Below are 24,421 nucleotides of genomic sequence, written 5' to 3' on the forward strand. Positions count from 1 at the left end.
TTGGGGAAATCCAAAAAGCAAACCTTGATTTTGCCATTTTATATTTATATTTATTAATTTCATTTGTATGCTGCCTTTCTCCCAGAAGTGACTCAAGGTGGTTCACAGACAAAAAAAAATGTTAAAAACATTACAAATTTTTTAAAAAGAGTTAAAATTATCTAAAACATTATAAAAATACGTTTAAATATGCAAAGGTTAAAAGAGTTATGTAAGGTGTCCCTTATGTAAGGGACACCATTCTACTCTGTTACTGTATTTAATGGGACGAGTATCCATAGGGGGTCCTGGAACCAAACCCCAGCAGATACCAAGATACTGTATTTTATTTAAGAGGATTGTATTTAATGCTTTTTTTTTTTTTTGTACTCCAGATTGTTTTTAGTTGGCCGAACTTGAATTTCAGGAAGCGTCAAACGTGGAAATATAAATAAATAAATGGTTAATTTGATAAAGGAAACTGCTATTGCAGTATAACAGCAACATCTTAATTACTTTTTAAGGTTGAAGGGCGGACGCCTCAGTAAAAGATGGCGGAATAATATCAGTTCAGCTGCAGCCTTGTGCTCTGTTGCATCTGTTGATGAGGCAATTACAACGTGGATGGGAGTGTTTTGTATTACAGGCCAATGGCTTATATCATCTTGGGGTGGCTTTTAAAAAGATACTTAACTAGCCTATTTGGGGCTTTTGGACTAAGTGTGCATGTGTTGTTTGCCTTCAAGTCATTTCTGACTTAAAGATATAAGATATTAAATATTTTAACAAGTTAAAACAACTTAAATCTGAGGCTTTCACGGCCAGCATCCATGGCTTTTTGTGAGTTTTTCGGGCTATGTGGCTGTGTTCTGGAAGGGTTTATTCAGAGAAGATGCCAGCCCCCGATGCTGGCAAAACATCAGGAATAAATTCTTCCAGAATAACCCAAAAGATCCACAAAAAACAACTTAAATCCCTTTAAGCCCTTGGGGTCTCTTCCAACTTTATAATTCTAAAATAATGTACATATACACACTGGAAGGAATCAGATCTCAAAGGCTTTAGTAAAAAACAAAACAAAACATGTTTTCACTTGATGCTAGAAGGCAGAAGCCAACTGGGCCTCTAAAGATTTCCTTCTGTGTACACTTGATGGTCACTTGTTAGTGATCCACAGACTTTTGCCTCGTCAAGAATGAGCTGCTACTTCTACCAATCCACCTCTTCATGATTCTTACATTTGGGAGGTCGATGAAAAGAGGGGGTGGAGGGGAACCTTCTTCCATACGAGAAAAAGGTAGCCTTATTTGTATGAGCCAAAAAGACACCCCACCATTCTGGTGTTGTCCTCTTTGGATAATTCTTGTACTGACCCCCAGTTCCGGTGCAAGCAGTCCAGATGACATCCAGCACATTCTGAACCAGAATTAGTGTAAAACCAGCTTTAAAAACCTCTGTTCCCATGCACTGGCAGCTGTCTGCATGGGTGTCTCACCGAACTGCCCACATCTGCTGCTACTGTAGGTCGCTCATTCTGAAGTCAGAAAAAGGTGCCTGCCATGTGATCATCACTGGGTGACTTCTTCTGACCTCAGAAGCGAGCAACCTACAGTGGGCCAGAGACCCTGAGTGGCTTGGTGGATGGCCATGCAGACAGTCACCACAGCAAGGGAACAGAGGGCTCCAGTTCTTCCTGGAAGATCTGGAGTAACAGAGAGGGATTTGTAGTTTTGTGAGATATTTAGCCTGCTTTGTCAGAGAGCTCTGGTGCCACAACAAACTACAAATACCAAAAATCCACAACACTGAGCCATAGCATTTAGAGTGGTGTCAAACTGAATTATCTCTGCAGTACAGATTAGACCAAGGCTTCCAATACTATGCAAAGGCTGTCCTGAGTCCTCTACATTTGTCAGCTCCCCCCCCCCTCTCTCTCACACACACACACTATTTATAAGCTGCCTTTTCTCCCAGGAGTGAGACACAAAGTGGCTAGATTTGTTGTCATTCTGAGCCTTCAAATTATTTTTTACTTATGGCAACCCTAAGGCAAACCTATTGCGGGAGGTTTTTATTTTTTTGCAAGATTTGTTCAGATGTGGTTTGCCATTATTTCCCTCTGAGACTAAGGGAATGTGACTTGTTCAAAGTCACCCAGTGAATTACCATGGCTAAGCAGGAATTCAAACCTTGGTCTCTTGGAGTCCTAGTCCAACACTCAAACCATTAGACCAAACTGACTGTTGGCTAGATTTGAGTCAGCCTCAAATCTGAACTTGGAAATGTGACTTTTGGGAGCTGCAGTTGAAACAAGAAGTTACTTTTCAAACACTGAAAGGCATGCTAAACCATTTCCATTGCTGAAGCAAGATTCAACTACCAGTTCAGTTGGCCAGCTTTGCCCACATGTAACATTATAGCACAGACAAATACCAAAGTATGGCTGAAGCTGTATGAACTTTTGCCTGTGGCCAAAGAAAAGGACACCCAACTCACTTCATGTTCTCCACATTGCGTCCACGGAGTGCGCAGACAGGGATGACAATGACAGCCAAGAAGAGGATGTAACTATTGTAGAATGCCATCTTGCAGAAGTATTTGAAGGTGGTGCTCCATTCGTAAAGAAGGGGGACCACCACCAGGAACAGGATGAGAAGCCATTGGCCCAGAGAGATCTCCATTGTCCCTGTCAGGAGAAGATGGAAGCAGTAAGAACATAAGAAAAAACATGTTGGATCAGGCCAGAGCAAAATAGGAGACAGAGTTCCACATATCAATAGATGGTCACTTGTTTCATTTTTTTGTTAAGCTAAAAAGCCCTACGCGTTTCAGCCTCTGTCAAAGTTGGTCCTCTTTGGAGGCTACACTAAAAAAAAACCATAAATTACATTGTTATACATGTCAAAGTGCTATACTTACATTTAAACAGAAATGTATGCTGTTGTATAACTCTCCAAAGAATTGGACCATTAAGCAAAGATAACTAGAGACTATCATTATTTACATATAGACTCAGGTAGTCCGATGGGGAAAAGTATATATTGCGTATACTCTTTTACTCATTAGTTGAATTCATGTATAGTCGAGGGCAGGTTCTGGGGCCAAAATTATTGATTTTGATATCACTCATGGATAAGTGGTGTAACTTAGGGTATGTAACAAAGGATCTAAAGCCTGAAACAAAGGAAAAACAATGTCAAAAGTTACAAAATTCCAGCAGGCATAACTGTTTGCATTCACACTAAAGCTGGATGGAGGAGGGAGCAGAGAGGGGTCAGTGCTTCCAGGACAGATAGCACTCTTGCCTTTCAGCAGGGATGGGTCCTTTTTTATTAATAGTCAAGTACAGTACTTCACTGACCCATGGATAAGTCAACCTAGTTATGGGGTTACATTTTTGACTAACATTTCTAGACTTATACATGAGTATATCCAGTTAAATATATGTATAAGAATACAACATACGTATAAAGAATAAAGAATGATAGTCTCTAGGCAAAGCACAAGTGAGTCTTGCTCTTGTCTTGAGTAGCCGCGGCCAGGGAACTGTCTAATAAAAAGATTGTATGTACAGCGCTGTGTAATTTAACGCGCTCATAATAAAGGTTAATAATAATAATATAAGAATAATAATAATATAATAATAAAAAGAGGTGGGAATCATGAAGTCCTCCAGATGTTATTGGACTACAGCTCCCAGCGTTTTCCATCCTAAGCTAGCGGCTATGGCTGCTGGACATACCAATCTAACACATCTGAAGGGCCACATGATTCCCACCCTTGGTCTACTGGATAGCCCTCCAGGTACTAAGGTATTACTATACCATCAAGAGCCAGCTGGGTGTACAATTTGAGGATGGACTAGGAGACCAGGGTTCAAATACCTGCTTGACTGTGGAAACCCACTGGGTGACTTTGTCACAACTCTTCAGTCTCAGAGAAAAGCAAATACTCTCAGCCACAGAGGAAGGCAATGGCAAACCCCTCCCAAACAAATTCTGTCCGAAGAACCCTGTTACAGATTCCCCTTGGTCACCATAAGTCAGCAAAGCTTGGGGCACACAACAACAAACCATGCCCTCGTCAACAAGTGTCAAGTATTAAACGCATGTTTGTTTTTTATGTGCTGAAGGGATCTTACATATGGAATACTTAAAGATTTTAAAGAAACCACTAAGAAACAACAAAGACAATAAACTCATCTAGGATTACACCTCCCTCCAGAACACAGATCGTAGAGATAACCGTTTGGCAGACACCCTGTTTAAAGCCCCAGCTGTGTATCTCCCATCTTGCAACATGGGATGCAACTCCAGGAAAGGAGATTCCACCTCAACTTAAGAGGAACCTCCTGACAGTAAGGGCTGTTCAAGACTGGAACACACTCGCTCCTTGGAGTGTGTGGAGTCTCCCCCCCCTTGGAGGTTCTTACACGAGGCTTAACTTTTGCAGATTTATTATTATTCACAGATTTGATTAATTTGTTTACGCCAGAAATATCTGGTTCCTCCAATATGACTATGGCCAACATCAGCCATAAGTCATGGTGAAGGACCTGGAGATTCTAGGACAGCACTTCTCTTGGCCTTTGTAGACCCTCTGCAAAATCTGTAGTCAACTTCTAGCAGATATTGATCCACACAGTTGTGCTGGAGGACAAGAGATTCCAAGAGAGGGGTTCTCTCGGGGGGAGGGATATAGTGTTATTGTCATTGCAGTTATTCCACTTTCATGGGGCCCTGTGCTCCTAACCCTAGTGAATGTGGACGGCCTGTTTTTACAGCAGGGCTGGGAATCAGGCAGCCTTCAGGAAATCCAAGAAGAATTGGTGACACCAAGCACCTTCAATTCCCCCTTTGTTCTCCACATTGTGTCCTCTGAGGCTGAGAGACTGTGACTATCCAAGGTCACCCAGTGGGTTTCCATAGCCAAACTGGGATTCGAAATCTGGCATCCAAATCATAGTCCAGCCTCAAACCACTACACCATGCTGGCTCACCGAGTTAAATCATGTGAATTTGGCTTAAATAGCATACATTTCCCCAGTATGCTATTCCAGGGGTGGAGACCTTCAGCCCACCAGATGTTTTACACTTCAATCCTAGAAACCTTGCACCTACAGCTGCGGCAGATTTTGTTTTCCAAATATTTGGCAGGCCCAGATTCATTTTTGAAATCTATTACAGTGGTCCCTCCACATACACAGTTAGGAGCAAAGGACCCCATGAATGTGGAAAATTACAAATAAAAAACACTATTCTTTCTGCCTAAGAGAACACATTTCTAGGAATCTCCAGGTCCTCCAGTGCAATCTGCAGTTGACATGTGCCGAAGTTGATCAAGAATCATGGTGGAAGACTACAAGTGCCTAGAGAAGTGTTTTCTCTAGGAACTTCTAGGTCTCCCGCCACTCTATGGTCAACTTCTGGCAGGTTGCGCTGGGGGACCTAGGATCCTAGGAGAATAATTAATCAATCCTCAAATAATCAAATCTACAAAAGTAAAGCTGCAAATGTGAAGGGCCTACTGTATAATTTTCCACTGACACCCCCTTTCGAACGTGTTATTCCATAAAATGAATTAGTCTCATAATAAAGACGTGACATATGCCGCTTCAGGAGAAGTAAAGAGATAAATGCCTAAGGGGGAGCAAAACCCTCCATCAATGGTTGTTGTGTGTGTGTTTTTCTGAATTATTTTCTTTCCAAATCATCTTTCCCATCTCTCCTTAAATCTGAAATCAAGATCTTGTGTTTTTTTTTCCAGGTGGACTGCACACCGTACTTCAAGCATGCTTAAACCAAGATATTAAAACCTTCGGCACCTTTGGTTTCTTCTTAAACACATAATGTATGGGAAACTATGCTATTAGTTGTCATTGTCCTCAACCTGGTATTTCAGTAATAATAAAGCCAAAGCAGTTAAAGTGATTTTAACCTGGAGTTATTTCTGCATGCGGATGCAGCCCTCATCGCTAATCGCTGCATCCAGAATCTTTTGGTAGTTTCTACACTACTATAATAAAAACCACTTTCCAAGTAAAGCTTTGATGGAATATAAAACATCTGAACTGCACCAAGTGTACCAGTGATGTTTTTCTCCTCGAATCAAATCGTACAGTTCACTATTTTGGGCTACAAAGGGGGGGAAGGAAGTCTTTTCCTGATATTACACAACTGCATGAAAAATTACACAAACGTGTTTTATTTTAGGTTTTGATTAGTTCCGCTACATTTGCACCGCTTTCCACTCCGTTTTGCTCAAGGCAAACTACAGCAATAATACAGATATAATAATTTTGAAGCTGAAGCTGGATAGCAATAAAACCAAGGACTCCACTGATCTCGAGCAATGGATGCAGAAAAATTTCCCTAATTTTCCAGAATAGTTCAGTAAACCAGCTGCATCTGCATTGCAGAAATAATCCAGGTTGACATCCTTTAACTACGTGGCTCAATGCTATAGCATTCTAGGCATTGTAGTTTTGTAAGGATATTTAGCCTTCTCAGTCGGGAGCTCTGATGCCACAACAAACTACAAATCACACGATCCATAGCATTGGCCATGGCCGCTAAAGTGGTGTCAACCTGGATTATTTCTTAGTGCAGATGCAGCCCTCATCGCTATCCCTACCCCCCATATGTTTTGGTCAAGTAAAACTATTGAATCAAATTGTTTAATAATGAGTCAACACTTATGTAAACCTACTGATTCATGTGTTGATAGCAGAACTACCAAGAGGAATATACTGCCATCTGTTTCCAAATCGCAAAGATTGGAATCATACAGCCTTCCTGTGTTGTTAGACTGCAAATTCCACAAGTCCTCTGTACATGCCAATGATGGGAATGCCGGGAGATGTAGTCCAACAACCATGACATGACATGATAACCCTGTTCAATATGTGAAGGGATGTTATATTGAGGGGGAGCAATCTTGTTTTCTGCTACTCCAGAGAACAGGACCTGGAGCATGGATTCAAACTACAGGAAAAGAGATTACAGTCAACATTAGAAGGAACTTTGACAGTACAGTAGAAGACGATGTCTCAGAGTGTGGTGGAGTCTCCTTCTTTTCAAATCGAGGCTGGGGTACATCTACATCAATGGTCCCAAACTTGGTCCTTCAGGTGTTTTGGACTTCAGTTCCCAGAATCTTAACTGTTGTCCAAGCGGCTGGGGTTTCTAGAATGAACATGGTGGACCAGAGTTTGGAAACCACTGATCTGACTTGAAATAATGCCTTGACACACTTTAACTGTGATGGCTCCGTGCCTTGGATTTGTAGTTTTGAAAGGCATCATCAAGCCCACTTTGGCAGAGAGGCTAAAGACTTTGGAAAACTAGAAACCCAGAATTCTATAGGATGGCACCATGGCACTAAAGTGGCACAAAACCACATTATTTCTACAGTGTAGGTGCAACCACGTATGGCCATCTGTCTGACTGTTTTGATGTGTCTTCCTGCTGGCCTTGTGATGTCTCCCAGCTCTATGATTTTGCAACCACCTGGAAGGCTGCAGTCCACATCAGATGTCATCCCAAAAGAGAGTGACACACGGTCAGGCCCTTCTCCCTTGGTGTCCCCGCATTAGCGCCCCTGAAAGACACAAAACACACACACACACACACACACACACATCGGGTAACACTGGAATTCACAAATGCATTTCTATTTTCCACCCTAATTGGCCTTATGGGAGTTCTTTTATTTTATAACCCACCCTTGTCTTCCTTAGTGCCACTTCCGGACACTGTGGCTTGGCCATCAGACTGGTCACAACTCAGACAACAAAAATAGCAATGCACAAACCTCCCACATGGGTCAATGATGCTTTTGCTGGCTGAAGGGAACCCTCTTGTCTGCTGGCCAGCTGCCAAGAGCTGAGATTTTTTTTGAACGGCACATTAGGAAGTAAAGTATTTTTCCCCAATCTAGGATGTAAAGTTATTTTTCCAGCCTACTCCAGTGACCCTATGACCCACAAGGAGTGGGCTTGCAAGTTGTTCCTATGTCTCATTGGCTCTTGTTCCTCGCCCAATTCCACACAGGCTTTGGGCTTGCATTATGTTCACAGAGAAAAGCCAGCAGAAGCTATTTCATTCATGTTGTGTACTCGGTTTTTGCTCCAGTGGGAGAAAAGACCCAATACAGTACTAGGAACACAAACCAAATTATACAAATGAAATCATCATATTATAAAGTACTTCAATTCTAGGAGGAAGCCATACAGTTTGTGCTCAAATAAAGGCTGTATGGATGAGAGAACAGAGGGGTCCATGATCCGGACAGATTACATTTTTGCCTTTCACCAGGGGATGGTTCCTTTTTTAAGAAGAGTTTAAAGTACAGATTGACTTTGACCCATGGAAAGTCGCTCAGGTTTTTTGGGTCAATTCTTTACAACATCTATACTTATGCGTATATAAGTTGGGCCTAATTTTCACGGGCAAGGGGCATAGGATCCCACGAAATTAGGAAAACTGCAAACACGGGATGCTATTTTTTTTTAGTCTGAGAAAATACTCTCTAGGGATTCCTAGGTCCTCCAGAGCATGCTAGAAATGCCTAAGAGAACACTTTCTGGCATTTCTAGGCCCTCCAGCGCAATTCTATAGTCAACGTCCATCAGTGGAGGTTGGGTATAATTTCACTTTCATGCATGGTTCGTTCGACAGGATCTGGGATCTGCAGTTTAAAAGTGGGCATATAGAATCTAATCCAGGAACCTTTAGTGCCTTCCCAAAGACACACCTGGTGCACGGAGTGTTTCCCATAACATTAATTAGAACCATCTGGTAAACTGTGTCTGTGAAGGACCCCAGGTCACCTCAGATATAAAGGGAAAAGCAAAATGTGAACACACACACATGCCACTTTTAGGTTAATTACTGATATAATGAAGGATTAGGAAAAGAGGAAGACTGCATATACAGTTGGTTGGATAGATTGAATCAACTAGCCAAGGCTGCGTCCTTGAATTCAAATGCCAGGGCTGCATCCACACTGCAGAAATAATCCGTTTGACACCACTTGAGCTGCCCTGGTCTTAATGCTAAGGAATTCTGAGAACAGTAGTTTGTGAAGCAATTTAGCCTTCTCCCCTAGAAAGCTCTAATACCACCACAAATCAAATCCCAGGATCCATTGGATGGCGCCCATGGCAGTTAAAGTGGTGTCAAACCAGACTATTTCTGCAGTGTGACTGCACGACAGGAGAAATAGTGGAGTGTCACAGGTTTATTGGTGACAGGCTTCTCCCACACGCAGAAATGATGCAGTTTGATGTCACGTTAACTGCCATGAGTCCATCCATGGAATCCTGGGAGTTGTTGTGGCACCAGTTGCTAACAGGGAAGGCTAAATATCTCAAAACTACTAATCCTAGAATTCTACAGCATTGAGCCATGGCAGTTAAATAGTGGTCAACTGCTTATTTCGGTAGTGCGACGCAGCCTCAGTCTTGAGTTTGCAAGATCTTTGCAGAAAGTATGATAAAGGGTGACTGGAAGCCTCTCTTTCTTGTGGCGGCCATAAGTCGAAGCCGACTATAATTAATAATTAAATATCAATGTTCCAAAAAGTAACATTCCAAGCCTACACTATCCCACTGATGTGAAGACATTGTCAAACTTGACCTAGATCTTCCATGACTTTAATTTAGACCTTTTCTATCTTGTTTGTTTTCAACTGCCGGTTGGCTGTTATCTCTATGACATTAAAAGCCAGAGCTTTGTTTTCTCAAAGCTTGCAAGCCGAAGATCAGGGACTGTCTTATTTTTTATTGATCTGAAGCCAATCTGGGAGCCTTTGAGTCTAAGAGCAGGTAGAAATGGCTTAAATAAATAACATTATTATTTACTTATGCCAAAATAAAATGCAGCTAACAAAGAATGACCAAAGAAAAAAAAGAGAAGAAGAAAGCCCAATACGACAAGTATTACATGAAGAAAGGCAGTTTTAAGATTCAAAAACAACACTTTTAAAGCAAGTGTTGGGAAGTGTGGCCTTCCGGTTGTTGTTGGACTGCAGTTCCCAGGCATCCTCACTGAGCTGAAGGTGATGGGAAGCTGCAGTCAGCCACATTTGAAGGATCACAATTCCACAATGGTGAAGAATCTTTTTGTCTACCCTTATTAAAAACACACATCCTTGCAGGCAAATCAGGCTACGAAATGACCCACACAAGATCATCAAGTCAATTTCATGGATCAGGAGACTTGAACCCAGATCTCCCAAGTCCCACCTCAACACTTTATCAATCTGTACCACCCTGGTTCCATTATGCTGCCTTTTTTGCTTAAACAAAAACCACCTCTGAAGTGGTCTCTTTCCAGTTAGAATTTTGACTCATCTCACTTCGGCACATCTGCACTGCAGAAATAATCCAGTTTGACACCACTTAATTGCCCATGGCTCAGATCTAGGAATCCTGGAAACTGTTGCTCTCTGACAAGAAGGCTCAATGTCTCACAAAACTACATTCCCAGAATCCCATTGCATAGAATCATGCCAATTAAAGTGGTGTCAAACGGATTATTTCTGCAGTGCAGATGCAGCTTAGCTGTCCAGGATTTCAAGCAGAAGATCCGGATCCTACGTCATTAATGCCTGTTAATATATGTTGGGGTACTGAATTTTTAAAAATACACAATAAAATGTTGTGCCACACAAAGTCTTTCACAAACGGTATTTTTTTCAGTACATTTGTTACTAACTTTGATTAAGTGGGGACTATGATGTTTCCAGGCAATTTCTTTTCATGCTTTTGAATGGATTTTGGGATCCATGTCACAAATTAATGTGCTTTTAAAGTCTATTAGATGACTTTAACCCCTCTCTTCGGTCTACTCACACTGCAAATATACAGTTTGAGCTGCTTTAATTGCTATGGTTCAATGCTATAAATTCAGATATTTGTAGTTTTGTGAGATAAACCTCCAAATCCCTGAATTCCAAAGTACTGGCCCATGGCAATTAAAGTGGTTGTCAAACGCTTTATTTCGCCATAGTTCATTAGTCCACACATCAATGAGTTGCAAGGTAGTTAAACATGGTGTTCGTTTGTAGACAAAGGTATTGTAAACTAGCTTTTGTTGTTTGGTGGGGTATGGGAGCTGCAATCCAACCCTTTTGCTAATTAGCTTACTTGCTGTTCACCGGATGATCTTTGGAATAGCGGTATATAAAAACAATATTATTATTATTATTATTATTATTATTATTATTATTATTATTATCTGAGGATAGCCCTTTCAAGGAAAGCTGGTTCTCAGATGCCGTCCAGGCAAAAGTCTTGTCCAGGGTTTACCATGAAACCCTGCAGGTACTCGACCTACAATCTTTGCATGCAAACATTTGCTCTCTGCTAAGCTCAAGGCACCTTACAGACTCACTTCCTTCCTCCACTATATCCTATAACATCCTGTGGACAAATCAGGCGGAGAGAGTACGACTCCTGAGGGTTACCTAGTGAATTTCATGACTCAGTGGAGACTGGAGCGTGGATCTCCCAAGCCCTATCCATAGATTTTTTTTAATTCCAGGGATTTCGCACCATGGCTTAAATATATATGCAAATCTTGATTTTGCCATTTATATAAGGTGACCATTTTTACTATTATTATATCATGAGACTTGAATATCCACAGATTTTGGTATTCATGGGAGTCTGGAACCAAACCCCAGTGGGTACCAAGTCCCACTGTGTTATTTTTTCTTAACCAAGCAGCCTCCGCCGCTGGCATCCCCAGGAGCCCAAGGGAATGTGCAACGGTTCAATGCCAGACATCAGAGAGAGATTCTCAGGCGTGTTCGAAGACCAACAAAACAGCAGATTAGCCAGGCTTTTCAGGAGATACCCCTTATGATCGGAGGGAAGGAACATGTTTCCGGAGAAGAAACAGTTGTGGTCAAAAGGAGCAGATTTAGTGCGATCGATGGCATATCAGAAAACAGTAATTGCAGCCTCTCACCTCAGATAGCCTCACAAGAAACTGTTTTGTGCCTATGTGCTTCCGTTTTCTTAGGCAAGGATACTCAGAGTTGGTTTGGCCAGTTTCTTCTCTTGAAATATTGCCTACAGAACTCGGTCTGGACTGCTTACCTTCCAGGATCAGATGGGTCTGTTACCCTTTATCACCTTTTTAAAAGTTTTTAAATCTGATTTCTTGAAATAGTGGCACAGAAAAAGTTTATGGGCCAACCCTAACAATAGAACAGATAACATTCTTAGAACGATTTTTCTTTTAATGATTGGTTCTTAATGGTTTTAAAACTTTTCGTTATTTGTCTCATTTGTTTTAAATTGGGTGCAGAACACACTATTGTTGTTGTTGCTATTATACTAATAATAATAACTAATAATAAAATAATAAGATAATAATAATAAATAATGTTTATAGAACACCATAAATTTGCATGCCTCTTTACAGGCATCATCAAAACAGCATATAAGCTGCCAATGCCGTACAATCTAAAAGTCATAAAATACAAACTATACAAAATTAAGCAAGTTATGCAGTTAAAATACAAACTGTAAAAACAACTAACAAATGTAATCAAATATAAAATTATAATTTTTTGTGGGTTTTTCGGGCTATGTGGCCATGTTCTAGAAGAGTTTGTTCCTGCCATTTCACCAGCATCTGTGGCTGGCATCTTCAGAGAATGCTGGCATGGAAGAGAGTGGGACACACACTGTGTGACCATAGGGAGGAGTGATTTCCATCTTCACCTGTATATTGTTGTTGTTGACTGGCAAGGCCTCTGGGTGGGAGGATATGCAAAGAGGATTAGTGTCTGTTTAATTGGAGATCCATTGTCTGCTGGGAAAACCCCTGACCCTGGGGTGGTTTTCATTTGCATTTTGTAGGGTCTTAATTTTAGTGTTTTTCAGAACTGGTAGCCAAACTTTGCTAACTTTAAGGGTTTCTTCTTTCCTATTAAAGTTGTGTTAATGTTTGTGGATTTCAATGGCTTCCTTGTGCATTCTGACCTGATAGTTGTTGGCATGGTCCAGAATTTCAGTGCTTTCAAACAGTATTTTATGCCCAGAATGGTTTATAACATGTTCTGCTGCTGATGATTTTTCTGGCTGGCCCAGTCTGCAGTGTCTCTCATGTTCCTTGATTCTTGTTTGCACACTGCGTTTGGTGGTCCCTATGTAGACCTGTCTGCAGCTTCACGGTATGCGATAAACTCCTGCGTCTGTGAGAGGGTCTCTCTGGTCCTTTGCTGAGCACAGCATTTGCTGGATTTTCTTCGTCGGTTTGTAAACCATTTGCGGGTTGTGCTTCCTCACCACTTTGCCTATTCTGTCTGTGACTCCTTTGAAATATGGTAGAAATACCTTCCCTTTGGGGTGGCTGCTTGTCTTCATTCCTCTGGGTTTTTCTGGGCCTGGCAGCCCTTTTGATGTCTGAGCTGGAATAACCATTGGCCTGTAGAGCCCGGTCCAGATGCTTCAGTTCATCTTCCAAGAAGTGGGGTTCGCAGATGCATTTTGCTTGGTCTACCAGTGTTTTGATTGTGCTTCTTTTTTGTCCTGGGTGATGGTTGGAGTTCTTGTGCAGGTATCGGTCTGTATGTGTGGGTTTTCTGTATACTGACCCAAACATTGGTTCGATTTGTGGATGACAAGGACATCCAAGAATGGCAGTGTTCCTTCCTTTTCTTTTTCCATAGTGAATTGGATGTTGGGGTGGATGTTGTTCAGATGGTTCAGCATTACGGCCAGGTCTTCTTCTCCATGGCTCCAGATGGTGAAAGTGTCATCCACGTATCTGAACCAAGTTGTGGGCTTTTTCGGTGCTGTTTCCAGGGCTTGCTTTTCAAAGTGTTCCATGTAAAAGTTTGCTATCACAGGGCTCAGAGGGCTTCCCATGGCTACCCCATCTCTCTGTTCATAGAATCCATTGTCCCATTGGAATAGCTGGGGGTGAGGCAATGTTCGAATAGGGCTGTCATGTCTTCCAGAAAATTTGTTTGATGAGTGCCATGCTGTCCATTATGGGGACTTTGATGAGCAAGGAGACCACATCAAAGCTGATTAGTATAGCTCCAGGTTTAGGAGACACTGCAGACTTGGTCAGTCAGAAAAATCAGCAATAGCATAAAATGCTATTTGAAAACACTGAAATTCTGGACCATGCCAACAGCTATCAGGTCAGAATGCACAGGGAAGCCATTGAAATCCACAAACACCAAGATAATTTCAACAGGAAAGAAGAAACCCTTAAAGTTAGCAAAGTTTGGCTACCAGTCCTGAAAAACATGAAAATCAAGCCTTCTCTGTCAGAGAGCTCTGGTATCATGATAAACTATAATTCCCAGGATTCCCTAGCACTGAGCCAGAGCAGTTCAAGTGGTCTCAAAATGAATTATTTCTGCAATGTGGCTTGGACCTTTGCACCATGTGCCACTTCGACTCATATTGAGAGAAAGGAGGGATAAACATTACTCTACTGCCAAGATCCTGGTCCATGCTCTAGTGGTCTCACAAATTGATTACTGTAACATCCTCCTGGCTGGGCTTCCTCTTTCTCACCTCCGTCGTTTAATCTCTGTCCAGCATTCAGCTGCACGCATTATCACTTCCACCCACCGCTCTGACCACATCTCCCCTGTGTTGGCATCCCTTCACTGGCTCCCCCTCCCTTTCCGCATTCAGTATAAGCTCCTGCTGTCGACATTCAAAGCCCTCCATGGGCTGGCCCCTCCTTACTTATCAGACCTTCTTTCTCCTCACCTTCCCACCAGGGCCCTCCGTTCTGGTAGTCAAGGTCTGCTGTCTCAGCCCAGGATTTCCTCTGCCCCATCTCGGATTCACCCCTTTTCACTCGCTGCCCCTCACTCCTGGAACCTTCTTCCCCCGCGAGCAAGAGCCATCACTTCTTTAACCAGCTTCAAAATGGAGCTGAAGACCATCCTGTTCACAGAAGCGTTCCCAGGCATTGCATGATTGTCACTTGCTATTGGATGTTCTTTTTGTTGTCTGTTTTATTGAACCATTTCCTGTATTGCTATGTATTTTATATGTATTATCCTATTATCTCTTAGATTGTACGCCATAGGCAAGTTTACTCCTTTATATTTATTGTTTTATGTACAGCGCTGTGCAAATCTACAGTGCTATATAAATAAATAAATAAATAAATGATAAATATAATAATAATAATAAATTTGCCGTTCAAACGTGGTTGCCCAGATTAGGCCTGTTTTAGGCCAAGACGCATTTTACAATTCTGTTTCTAATCAGTCTTTTTCTTCGCTTTGCTCAAAACAGGTCTGAGGGCAAAATGGAGTTTGAATGGCAAAACTATGCCCCCAGAAACTTCTCAGAGTGTGAGTGGCATCTGGGTGAATCTTTTTAATGCTATGGGGAGTTACCTGGAAGGCTTCAGCTGACACTGAGGTGCTGGTGGACAACACTTTACCAAACTCTGCATGGCTTGACAAGAAGTAGGGCTTAAATATCCTAAAGGCACCAAATGTTGTCTGATCCTGGAAGCTAAGTACAGTCAGCCTGGGTTAGTACTTGAATGGGAGACTACCATCAAATCTGCATTCAGAGATAGAAACTCATTGGGTGACTTGGACAAGTTATACTCTTTCAGCTTCGAGGAAGGCAAAGGCAAACTCTCACTGAATAAATCTTGCCATTAATGTATGTGACTTCAAGTCACCTCCATGAATTCCATAGGGTTTTCTTGGGCAAGGAAGACTCAGAGGTGGTTTTACCAGTTGTTGCACTTATGTGCCTTCAGGTCATTTCCAACTTACAGCAACCCTAAGGCAAACCTATCATGGCATTTTCTGGGGCTGAGAGTGTGTGACGAGATCAAAATCGCCCAGTAAATTCCCATTGAATTGAACTCTGTTCTCCAGACTCATAGTCCAATGCTCAAACCACAATACTACACTGACTCTCGCCTCAGTGGTTGCTGTAGGGCTGGCATAAATTGGAAATGACGTGAAAGCACAACATACCAGCAACAACTTCCAAAACCACCACTGACTCTTCCTTGCCTAAGAAAACCTTATGAAATTTATGGGGTTGCCATAGGTCAAAAGGTGACTTGAAGTCACATATACATACAATGCTACTGCTGCTCTTTGAATGAGCCTTTGCTCTCCTTTGCAAATGTCCTGTTACCCAAGAAAGCGCCTGCCAAAAGGCACCTCACTGCAATTAGATATGCAGAGATAACATTTCGAAAATACTTTGTGTATGTATGTATGTGTGCCTTCAAGTCACCTGTCAACTTATGGCAACCCCATGCATTTCAAAGGGTTTTCTTGGGGAAGGAATATACAGAGGTGGTTTGGTCAGTTCCTTCCTCTGAAATCTTATGTCTTATTTGTCCTTTTAAACTGTTGTTTTAGTTAATGTGTTTTAAACAATGATGTGCATTGTTTATTTGTTGTTGCTGACTTGATCCATAGAGAGAGGCAGGTAAGAAATAAATACAGTACTGTTGTTGCTGTTGTTATTGTTGCTGTTACCTATTTTATCCGGCAGCATGATTTAAATGGCTTTAAAAAAAACACTCCTGTTTTAAAAAATTGATTATTCTTTCTTTTCTTTTTAAAGTCTGGCTATTATTACTATTTCCCAACCTTTTTATTGAATTAAAAATGACTATTTGAATTGAAACATTTTAACTGTAACAGTTTATTGGCAGTAGTTCATTGTTAGACCACTATCCAGTGCCAGTTATATCTTTTATTTTATAGTGTAGTGCAAGAAATGCCATTCAGAAACAAATCCTTCAGTCAGCATAACTTCAACCATAACCACTTGCTTATAAAGAGTGTTTTTAAAAAAAGAGCAATTATTATTTAAGATGGTGGCCATAACACTGAATTTTACTGCTTAATATTCTGATTTTCCAATACTAGTGTAGCCCTATACTCATATAAGTAATAAGTAGGACTAATGCTTAACAGTAACTTATTCATATTTTCATCTCTTTCTGAGAGTACTTTGTATGTTAATTATGTAAAACATGTATGTCTTATTATTTGTTTAATATATTCAGATTAAACAGGAATAATAAGCACTTAAAAATTAGTCGTTTATTGAAAGATGTAGATCGCAGCAAAGCCTAATAACATTGGATTGTTAATGTGAGAAAGCATTAAAACATGCTTGATCAAGCTTTCTAATACATAAAATAATGTTTCACGGGATTAATATAAGAAGCGGGGATCAATTTTTTCTATTAAAATATTAATGTAAAAAAAATACCCTGATTTAAACAACAAAAAAGGTTTAAAATGCCTAAAATTGGGGGGGGGGGGGGGGGGGGAAGGGTAAACTTTTTTTCAAACCCTGTAGCACTATAAGTCCCAGACTCCTAAAGCTACCTGGGAGGTGTAGTTCCCCAGAAAAGCAACTCTGCAAAGAAGCACTTAGCACAGATTATGAACCAAAATATACTCTGCAAGGAGGATACGGACAAATGCATCCATCAACCAGCAACATTTTGTATCGTTTTTTAATACTGTAAGCCATCCTGAGTTTCAGTTTTAGGAAAAGGGCATGATATAAATAAATATAATAATACTAATGATAACATTTTTATCATCACATCAGCACATACCTGGATGCCAGTGGGTGGCCAATGCAAAGTGTCTGGCTGACTAGTCGCATAGAAGGAACTGCTACTCGCCTATCCAGAAAAGCAGGGAACGGATGCCCAAAAGGCTGGTCCAACGCAACAGAGAGAAGTGACCAGATCTCCAAGAGGTCAAAGACTAAGACTGAAGAGGAAAAGTCTTGCAGCCAGAAGACTGCCCAGAGGTGGGGCCGTGGCTACAGAATTTTGGGCTGGCAAAGCCAGGCTCCCAAGAAAGAGGACTCTGGGAGTCCAAAGAGGCAGGGCTGGAGGTCAGAAGACCAGCCTTCCAAATGGCACAGCTTTATCTAACAGAGAAGATGAAAAAGCAGCACACTTCCTTTGGGCTCTTGTGCAATCAGAATTGGAAAATCACTCTGGCAGGATCCCAAGAGGCAAGAAGAAATGAGAAAGGGGAAATTAAAAAACAAAACAACAACATACAACACAAAGCAGAACAAAGAAAACTTCACATCAGGTTAGAAAGCAGGGAAGAGATCTGGCTGATTTGCTCCAGAGCATGCATGAGTTCCACCCTCTGATTTCCTGCCCACTGGAAACTTCACAAAGATGCCTCCAGTCGATTCATGTCCAGATTGCCCAACTATATCTGAATCGCCTATCCTCTGTGCCATCTAGGCAAGTCCCAGAAATCCAAACTATTTTCACCCATCTCCGGAAAACATAAGTACAATATCATCCAAAATAATAATAGCAATAGCAAGTACATTTCTGTACCGCTTATCAGTGCACCAAGGGGTTTACAAAGTGTAAGAAAACTGCCCCCAACAAGCTGGGTACTCTCTTTAGTGACCTACAGAAGGAGGCAAGGCTGAGTCAATCCTGAGCCCCCCGCTGGTACTGAACTCACAACCTTATGGTTTGTGAGAGAGTGGCTGCAGTACAGGCATTTGACCACTGCACCACTAGAGCTCTCCAAATTTTTTTTACAGCACCCAGTATTCCCAGGTGGTCTCCCACCCAAGTACTAACCGGGCCCAACCCTGCTTAGCTTCCAAGATCAGAAGAGATCAGCCATGTTCATGGTGGTATGGCCCCCACAAAACAGTGATGTCTTTTTGAGGCCAAACAGAACTGGGCTTTATTGGGCCAGCACCGTCCAAACAGATTTGGACCACAACTCCCACCATTCCCAGCAAACAATGTATGGTCCATGCGTTGGAGATGGTGGGACCTGTCATCCAACATTTTATTTTATTTATGTATTTCAAGGATTTATATCTCACATTTCTCTGACAATGGGATTCAAGGCAGGTGGTGAAGGTGCCAGATTAAGGGAAACCTATAGTGTTTGTGTGTGTGTATTGGTTGGTTTTTGTAAGCCACCTTGGCGTTTTAAGACTCCTTAGGCCTGAACAGACAGGCCAAAATAAAGCTGGTTCGGGTCATTTTGGAAGTATGTTATTTAAATGACACATTAGAACTGGATCATGGCTTTGGCATGGCTTCTGGCCACTTAAGACACATGCGTCAATTAAACAGCACACTTCCAAAGTGAACAAAAGCAACTTTAATTTGGCCTGTTCGGGCTCCTTGAGTGTCATATTAGGAAAAAGCTGGAATACTGAATTGAAATAAATACACAAGGGACTTAAGGGTTAAAGGTACATGTTTTTCACAGTGGCAGCTGTTGTCCAAAACATCCAGAGGACACCAGGTTGCCTGCATCTGAAACAGGGAATAAAGAGACATGTTTAAAAAATTTCCTTGTTCCTTCTTACACTTGCTAATAGCCCATGCCAGGCACAATTCAAAGTGTGGGTTATAACCTAAAAAGCCTTATATGGCTAAGATCTAGAATATTTGAAAGCCTGCAATTCTATTTTCTATTTTGTTATTTTTGTTGTGCTTGTTTTTATTAATTTAATCGCTTTCTATCCTCTCTATTTTGTGAATTAAGAGAATCAAGAGATTTGACAGCTAAATACACTGACCAAATTGAAAACGGCAGGCCTATCCAAATGATTTTTAAATTGTACATTTTAAATGATGGATTTTTAAATGTTGATTCTTTTGAATATATATGTATCTTGTTTCTTCTGTTAAACTGACATGTGTTTTTAACTGTTTTTGTATATTGATCTATTGTGTTTCCCACCTCAATCCATGAGGAGAAGCAGGTAAGAAATCATTATTATCATCATCATCATCAATAATTTGTTGTAAGCCACTTTATGTCCCAAATTTGGAAAAAACAGAAATAGTCCAAATGGGACAAAGAGGCTGGGAGGAATATGGGCCTTTTGGCCCATAAGGGCTGCCCCATTGAAGCAGTATTTTAATTGAATCAATGATTCAGTGCTTTTAAAACTTCTGTATCGCATGCTGATTTCAGTATTTTCTTTTAACTTATATTATAAACCGCTTGGATTTCCCTTTTGGGAGAAAAGTGGGATATAAATCAAATCAGTTAAATAAATAACATTACCAGGAGTGGCCCTTTTTGCTTATTCAAATTATCTCGCCCTTCCTATGGTATTTTAAGAGAGCATCTTGTGTTGAAGTTTTGGCCCAGAAATTAAGCTGGAAGAAGGCAGCTGACCCACCAGTTAAAATTTCTTATAAACTCGTTGGCAGTTCTTATTATTCACATTTCAGTGAAAAGAAGAAAAAAACAACAACTAATTCAATGCAACTAAGATACAGCATTTATTATCACTCTTTGGAGCATTCAAAATACTCTGCATTTATGCTATTTCTGCTCTTTTCGTGATCTCTCCGTAAAAGAGGTCAGCATCAATTCCCCATGTTGCAGATAAGTGGATGCTGAGACAGATATGGGGCCTGAGGCCCAGAAGAAAAGTCTTGTCCCCTGGCATTTACAAGATGTTGTGGCTGAGGTGAGAGTCAAACTGGCATCTTCCTGGGCTACAGTCAACCACACAAGTCAACCTGGACCAACCTGGCAAGTTTGCATTCCTGTGGAGGTCCACTGCATGCCAAAAGCAAATACTTGTGTGGGAGGAGGAGGCAAAGCAATCCTAGGACTTGACTACATGGGTGATTTACCCCAAATTCCCTCTGGACTCACTTTTACATGTTTACATGAAGCAGGGCCAAAATCCCGAATCAGGCCCAGATGGTCTTCACGATGCCCGCATCATATTCATTGCTCATTGTTGTTGCAGTGTGCCTTCTAGTCATTTGTGATTTATGCCAACCCTATGGCAAACCTATCATGAGCAAGATTTGTTCAGAGGAGGTTTGCCGTTGCCATCTCCTGAAACTGAGAGAGTATGACTTGCCCAAGGTCACCTTCATGTCCAATCGGGGAAGTGAACCCTGGTCTGCAGAGTTGTAGTCCAACACACAAACCACTACGCTACGCTGGCTCTTACTTGGACAGAATTACATTCTATCAGATTATGAAAACTGAACTGGAAGGGAATCAATTTATTTGAAATGTATATTTATTTATTTGTTTGAAATTTTTTGCCACCTTTCTCCTAGATTGGATCCAGCACAGCTCGCAGAGGATGTGGTGCTGAAAGAAAGCTCTAGGGATTCCATGGACTACCCAAAAGACAAATAAATAGATCCTAAAGGCATCAGATCCTATCTGATCTTGGAAGCTAAGTAGGGTCAGCCCTGGCTAGTACTTGAATGGGAGACTGCCAACAAATACCCTGTGCTGTAGGCTATATGTTAGAGGAAGGAACTGGTCAAACCACATCTTGAGTATTCCTTGCCTAAGAAAATCCTCTGAAATTCATGAGGTTGCCATTAGTTAACAGGCAACCTGAAGGCATATTTGTTGTTGTGAGCCATCAAGTTGTTTCTGACTAATGATGACCCTAACCTGAATCTATCATAGGGTTTTCTTGGCATGTTTCTTCAGAGAAGTATGTAGAGAGATGTTGTAGCACCTCTGAGACTAACTGAAAAAAAGAAACTGGCAGCATGAGCTTTCCTGGACTTCACTCTACTTCCTCAGATGCATTTGATGGAGTGGAAAGCCAGGGATAGACCTATATATGTCCTTGGTATGTGACAATGTGAATACAAATTCAAACCCCTTTGAAAACTGGACTTGCCACTTCATTTTCATACACAAAGGATTTTAAATTTGAATTGACATTCTCACATACCAAGGGCATATATAGGTCTGTTCCTGGGTTTCCACTCCATGAAATGCATTTGAAGAAGTAGACTTAAGTCTACGAAAGCTCATGCTGCCAACCACTTTCTTTCAGTTAGTCTCAAATGTGCTACATCTCTCTACATCTCGATTCTACAAACTAACCTGGCTATATCTTTGAATTCTTCAGAGGAGGTTTGCCATTGCCATCCCCTGAGGCTGAGAGAGTGCGACTTGCCCAAAGTGACCCAGTGGTTTTTCATGGCTGAATCAGGATTTGAAGCCTGGTCTCTAGTCCAACACTATAGATACGCACATATATATATATATATATATATATATATATATATATATATATATATATATACACACACGCATGTATACACATCAAATCAAGTCTGAACATACTCTAGAAACAAGATGACCACATTGAGGCTATCATACTTTGGACACATTACGAGATGACTCATTAGAAAAGACAATACTGTTAGCCACCCACATTTGCAGCTTTGACTTTTAGAGATCTGATGATCTGCAGTTTTGATTCACATGTTCTCTCTAGGAATCTCTAGGTCCTCCAATACAACTCTGCCAGATGCTGGCCATAGAGTTGTGCTGGAGAATGTGAAGTTCCTAGAGAAAACACTTCTCTAGGCATTTGTAGGTCCTCCAGCATGATTCTATGGTCAACTTCTGGCAGATGTTGACCACAGAGTTTCATGGGAGGACCTGGAGATTCCTAGAGAGCTGTAAAAAAAGTGTTTTTTATTTGCTGTTTCCCCACATTCATGGGGTCCTTCACCTCTAATCCCAGCAAATGTGGAGGGACCAGTGTAATGTTTGGTCAGGTGGAAGTCAGTAGGAAAAGATCACATTACAGATTGATTTAAACAATAAAAGAATTTGCAGCCCTGAATTTATTAGACCTGAGATGCTGATGACCAGAGGTCTTGGAAGCTTGTCATAGGTTCAACACAAGTCAAAGCCTACTTAGCATCAAATAAAAACAAAAGCCATTAATGCTACTATCATGCAAAAGGATGAGATAAGCTAGGAGTCCTGGGTTCTTTGAGAAGGAAATGAAGCAGTGCTAGAACCTTTAGATTAGAAGATAAATATGCAAAACCCAAAGAGTTTTGGATTCTTTCCATCCCATGCAGCTCTCTGGATAGAATTTTCTAGTTCTACTTTCCAGGTCATTAAAAAAAGGTGGGGAGGCTTAGCAGAAGTGGGATGCTGCAAGCAAGCATTCATTGACTTTATTCTAAGAAGACACAATAGAAGGGCAGCTCTTTCTTGAGCAACCTCACAAAGAAGTCGGTTGCTTGACCAGTTTGATCAAATTCCTGAGGCTGGCAGAACCACGGAGCTCACAGAGGATCTGCTTTCCTGAAAGTCTTCATATACAGTAGGTCTAATCTGCACTGCAGAATTAATGCAGTCTGACACCACTATAACTGTTATCACTCAACACAAAAAATACAATACAATATCAATACCAATACAAAATGTTGTCACTCAATGTGATGTCATTCTCGGATCTGTAGTTGTGTGAGCTGTATCACTTTCTCTGTCAGAGAGCTGTGTGCCACAGCAAACTAGAAATCCCAGAATTCCACAGAACTGAGCCATGGCAGTTAAAGTGTTACCAAATTGCATTATTTCTGCCATGCAGATGCAGCTCACATCTGTCTTAAACTGTGCCTTAAATACCCGCTTTACAGAAATTGTTGTTGCTATGTACCTTTAAGTCATTACTGACTTATGGCGACCCTAAGGGGTTTTCTTGGCAAAATTTGTTCAGAGGGGGTTTGCCATTGCTTTCCTCTGAGACTGAGAGAGTGTGACTTGCCCAAGGCCACCCAGTGGGTTTCCACAGTTGAGAGGGGATTCAAACCCTGGTCTCCAGAATCCTAGTCTAGCACCCAAGCCACTGCACCACATACAGGCTGCCAATATGCTTCTGGTTTGAATTCAAAGTGCTGAAAATGATATTTAAAGCCTTAAACAGCCTGAGGTCTCAATACATGAATGGCCGCCTCTCCAATATATGCCAGCCAGATTGCAGTCTGCTGGTTGGGACCTACTCTATGTCCCACCAGAAGGAACAAAACACCGCAGGAGGGCATAGGAGAAGGCCTTCTCTCCTGTGCTGGATCGAATACCCTCCCCTTAAAAGACTCAATTGGCACCAACATGTCATTCTGGTGCCATGTAAAAACAAGACAGTTTGTTAAAGCCTTTGGGGCCGAATTGTTTTTTTATAAATCTGCACACGCACAGTTTTAATGAGCTTTAATCCATCTTCATCTAAGTTGTTATAGTTCAATATGTTTTCAGCTTTTCAAAATCATTTTATTGTTTCCATTGTTCAAGCTGGTCAAGCTAAATTAATTGTATAGCCCCCTGAGATTTTTAGGAAGAAGGTAAAATATACAGTAGTCCCTTCACATTTGCTAGGGTTAGGGGAGAAAGATCCCGTGAATGTGGGAAAACCATAAATTAAAAACAAACAAACACTATTTTTTTTAACCTAGGAGAAGACTTCTCTAGGACTCTCCAGGTCCTCCAATGCAACTCTGTGGTCAACATCTGCCAGAGGTTGATCACAGAATCATGCTGGAGGACCTACAAATGCCTAGAGAAGTGTTTTCTTTAGGAACTTCTAGGAGGTTCTCCAGCGCAACTCTATGGTCGAAGTCTGGCAAATTTGCACTGGAAG

General features: G+C 41.2%; 1 protein-coding gene and 1 pseudogene across 2 annotated transcripts in view; both read right to left on the bottom strand.

Moving 5' to 3' along the window:
• AGPAT1 (1-acylglycerol-3-phosphate O-acyltransferase 1) overlaps nt 1-24,421 on the bottom strand; it is a 56,696-nt gene that overhangs the window by 15,671 nt on the left and 16,604 nt on the right. The window contains exons 1-2 of one of the 2 annotated variants that reach the window (XM_042450845.1): nt 17,586-17,774; nt 2,476-2,665 (exon numbers count right to left, since the gene is read on the bottom strand). In XM_042450845.1, coding sequence (XP_042306779.1) covers nt 2,476-2,660 — 185 coding nt within the window. In that variant the 5' untranslated portion in view covers nt 2,661-2,665; nt 17,586-17,774. Of the gene's footprint in view, nt 1-2,475; nt 2,666-17,585; nt 17,775-24,421 lie in introns of those variants that run through there. The other variant, XM_042450846.1, reaches the window with a different exon arrangement.
• On the bottom strand, nt 18,545-18,663 carry LOC121924591 (annotated as a pseudogene).

This window comes from Sceloporus undulatus, chromosome 2 (genome assembly GCF_019175285.1).
Source record: "Sceloporus undulatus isolate JIND9_A2432 ecotype Alabama chromosome 2, SceUnd_v1.1, whole genome shotgun sequence".
Classification (NCBI taxonomy): domain Eukaryota; kingdom Metazoa; phylum Chordata; class Lepidosauria; order Squamata; family Phrynosomatidae; genus Sceloporus; species Sceloporus undulatus.